General features: G+C 31.1%; 1 protein-coding gene across 1 annotated transcript in view; it reads left to right on the plus strand.

The window, feature by feature from the left end:
* Positions 1–890: 890 nt before the first annotated feature.
* LOC106470566 (cilia- and flagella-associated protein 57-like) overlaps positions 891–3,846 on the plus strand; it is a gene marked incomplete at its 3' end in the record, with an annotated part of 22,019 nt that continues 19,063 nt past the window's right edge. The window contains exons 1-2 of the mRNA XM_022399169.1: positions 891–1,223; positions 2,102–2,595. Of these exons, the coding sequence (XP_022254877.1) occupies positions 2,122–2,595 (474 nt within the window). The remainder of the gene's footprint in view (positions 1,224–2,101; positions 2,596–3,846) is intronic.

Consider the following 3,846-nt stretch of genomic DNA (forward strand, 5'->3'; position numbering starts at 1 on the left):
AATAGTATTGTTGTTGTAATAAACTGCCTATGTAAATTATATTCCGGCCACTACAGTGATTGTTGTATCCCACCGGTCTGAAGAGCTCTGGATTGAACAAAACGTGAATTGACAATGACTATGACAAATATAGTGTAATTGAGATACTATTATTATACACTCTTCTATTTTTTTAAATATCCGTAAGAAACTGGATTAAAAATGTAATGTTAAAACGTATAATGAGACTAACATGATGTCTTATGACAATTATAATTAATTATAATAATGCTTCGAAGGCTTATTAGAGGCGTTCACACCATAACAATTGTTGTTAAACTCTGAGATCTGAGAACCTCCTGTTGTTAGCGGGCCTAACTTCTCTGCTCTGTTGGTTGGTTATTCAAGAGAAACCACGACATTGATGAACGCAAAAAACCAGGAACTCTATTTTATGATCAAGCAAAATTGGCTGTTGCTGAGCGCCAGTTTAAATTTTTTGTACATATCTCTGTTTATGACATATATAATTGTTGCATATTATGTAATGTTCTACATTGTTGTGTTTAACTAAACTGTCGTGTTTAAATCGCCTATGTCTAACGAATAGCACATGAATAAGTTTAAAAGCTAGGGCTCTCTAATTATATCGTGGTATTAGCTCCAAAATTATCATTAATTAAAAAATTACTTCAAACTACTATAGTGTAAGCCCATATTAAAACCATAACCGAATAATACATGTAAACAAATTATAAACTGGTAATATGTTTTTTTTTTTCTATGACAACGTGTCAAACTGTATTTTTGAAAATAAACGCAAAATAAATGCTGAGTTGAAGTGAGAAGCGACACCTATTATATATATTTAAATAAAAATTGAGCACTCCATTCTGTTGTCATGACAACTATGCAAACAGAATTTATTAGTTAGACACTTTTTAAAACGTGTAATTAATAGCCACAATGACACAGAATAAAAAAATAACGTTCGTGGTTTCTTGAACCTCAGAGCTTTGTATCAAATTAAGCCAAAACGTACTTTAACTGCAGTCTGTAACAATCTGTCGTAAGAAATCAACTGTTCCTTTTTTCGCCTTATTTTTACTTACTTACTTAGTCTTACGTTAATGTTAAATTATTGTTTAGATACTGTAAACTGTAGTATAGGCTAGGGGCTTGTTTGATTTTACACTACCAGAAAGAACAACGTTCACAAATTTGGAAGCTCAAGGTTAGGACAGGTAATTTCAGACGTTAAATTTAGTGATGCTTCTTTAATTCTTTAGATTACTTATAGTAGTTAGTACTTTTGTAGTATATTTACTGTTTTAAATTGGATATTAATATCGATGCTGAATGTGAAAAGCAATTACAATTACAATTAACTAATTAAGCAGTGCATAGTGTTTGGCTTAGGCTAAGCATGGTAGGTTTCATTTCAATTTCATCAGGAAGCAGAATGAGAAAAAACAAAGTGAAAGTTAGTATCATAAAATGAGGTTTTAAAAGTACTGTTGTATTGGAGACCTTAAATTGGCATCATAAAGATTTTTTTAAACTGTAGCTTAGAAGAGTTGCAAGTAATTTATTTTTAATGAAATGGTTATTTTCTTTCTTCATAAAATCCATATATATGGCTGGACCTACTAATTACTTTGGGATTTTCTATGTTATTTTTCATATAGACAACCAGTGTTAATGGTAAAGTACAAGGCATGATTTATTCAACAGTGTGTGGATGTAAATAATGTTACAAGGAAAAGCCTAATTTGATAAAACTTGTGTGACCAGTTAGTCAGTGTCATCAAGAATGGTGAATGCCTAATGTGACTAATGCACATTATTAATGTACTGAATCAGTACTGTTTGTTACAATCCAGTAATACGAATACTATGTATTATAATCCAGTACATAATTTACATTAAAGAAGGCACAACAAGAAATAGACAGACCTGTGTTTTTTATTTGAAAAATAAAATGAGTTTTGATATTTTAAAACATCTCAATTTTTGAAGGCAAAAATTAGCCTTTTTATAATGTTTTTATATTCATTATTTTTGTTTAATTCTTATAATATAAAGATTTATGTATTTATTGACATAACTTTTATGTTTCTAGGAGTATTTATTGAATCCAGCATGACAACTTTACCGTTGGCACAGTTGCATCATGTTTTTGGCTTTTATTGTAAGGTGCAAAATGGTGTTGGATTTTATGATGAGCAGACAGTCATATATGTGGTAGGGAAAGTTATCATATTTCATAATGCTGATTATCATGTTCAAAAATTTATAGTTTGCAATGAATTGAACGATATTACTACATTGAAAATAAGCTCTAATCGGAAACATTTAGCTGTTGGAGACAAAGGAGGTGATAAACCAAGTGTACTGATATTTGATTTGGAGACTTTACGGAAGAAAAAAATACTTACTTCTGGTGATATGCAGTCAAATATCTTTGTGAGTGTTGCTTTTTCTCCCGATTCAAAGTATGTGATAGGGCAAGGAGGTATGCCAGAATGGACACTTAGTATGTGGCACTGGGAAAAGAATCGACTCATAACTACTCTCAAGCCTATAAATCTTTCTCCTCATGCTGAAATTCATCAGGTAACAAACTGAAATGTTATGAATAATAGTTATAGTGTGTATGTTTTTTTGTCCTGCTGCTGCTTTACAAAAGGATTTTGATTATTTGATGAATAAATGGCAGGTGACTTTTAATTACAATAAATGCAAGGGATTGAATTATCAATCCCGGCTGAAATGCCACCCTACAGGTGGCTATTTGTTCTGGTCATTTCTAATTGTAGCATTCATATCTCAATGACAAAAGTTTAGAAAAATTTAACATTTTCTATAAAAGGATTTTGTTTCTGGGAAGTACTGCACGGGAAGAATGTTCGGATTGTGCTCTTTAGTCATACACAACTCATTGCATCAAACTGATTAAATGTACAGAGCTCAACATTTTCATAAGTTTACTGATATAAACTGTAACATTTTTATATATTAAAAGTTGTACCATTTATTGAAAAAATAGCAGTTTTTTAAAAACTCCAGTTTTTCATACTACATTTAAAAATCACATCAATAAAGATATAATCAAACCCTCATGAACAGTCCTAGTGAAAGTCATGTTCTTGTTGTGAGGAGAGTACGTTTATTTAAAATTGTGTTCTGTTATAAAGAAATGTTTGTTGCACATACCAGAGTTATTTTTCTATTTGAATCTTGAAATTTGTTATGGATTTTTGTTTGTCGTGCCATTCAGTAGATGGGATAGGGGTTTTGGTTACATACATAGATACTGACATAAAACTACATCCATTATAATAAGACAGAAATAATCTTAACAGTGTTATGGAAGAAAGTGACCTTGGTTTTCTGATCAATCAATTTCTTGATCCATCCAAGCAGTGTGCTGTTGTTAGTGGTAGGATTTTAGGTTGTATCTACAGAAATATTAAATAAAGAGATTATCATTGTATAAATCACTGGTTAGGCCATATTTGGCTACTGTTTTCAGTCTTAGGCTTGTTACCATAGGAAATTTTAGAAAGGGTTGAGAGGAGGGTTGCTAGGATGATACCTGTGATGGAAAAGTTGTCATATGAGGAAAGGTTAAGATCTTTGAAACTGTTTTTTTAAAAAAAAAAGTTAGAGGGCATCTGATAGCCATTTAAGATTGTTTAGAGGGCATCTGATAGCCATTTAAGATTGTTTAGAGAGCATCTTATAAACCATTTAAGATTGTTTAGAGGGCATCTGATAAACCATTTAAGATTGTTTAGAGAGCATCTGATAAACCATTTAAGATTGTTTAGTGGGCATCTGATAAACCATTTAAGATTGTTTAGA

Source organism: Limulus polyphemus, unplaced genomic scaffold (genome assembly GCF_000517525.1).
Source record: "Limulus polyphemus unplaced genomic scaffold, Limulus_polyphemus-2.1.2 Scaffold4088, whole genome shotgun sequence".
NCBI classification, from domain to species: domain Eukaryota; kingdom Metazoa; phylum Arthropoda; class Merostomata; order Xiphosura; family Limulidae; genus Limulus; species Limulus polyphemus.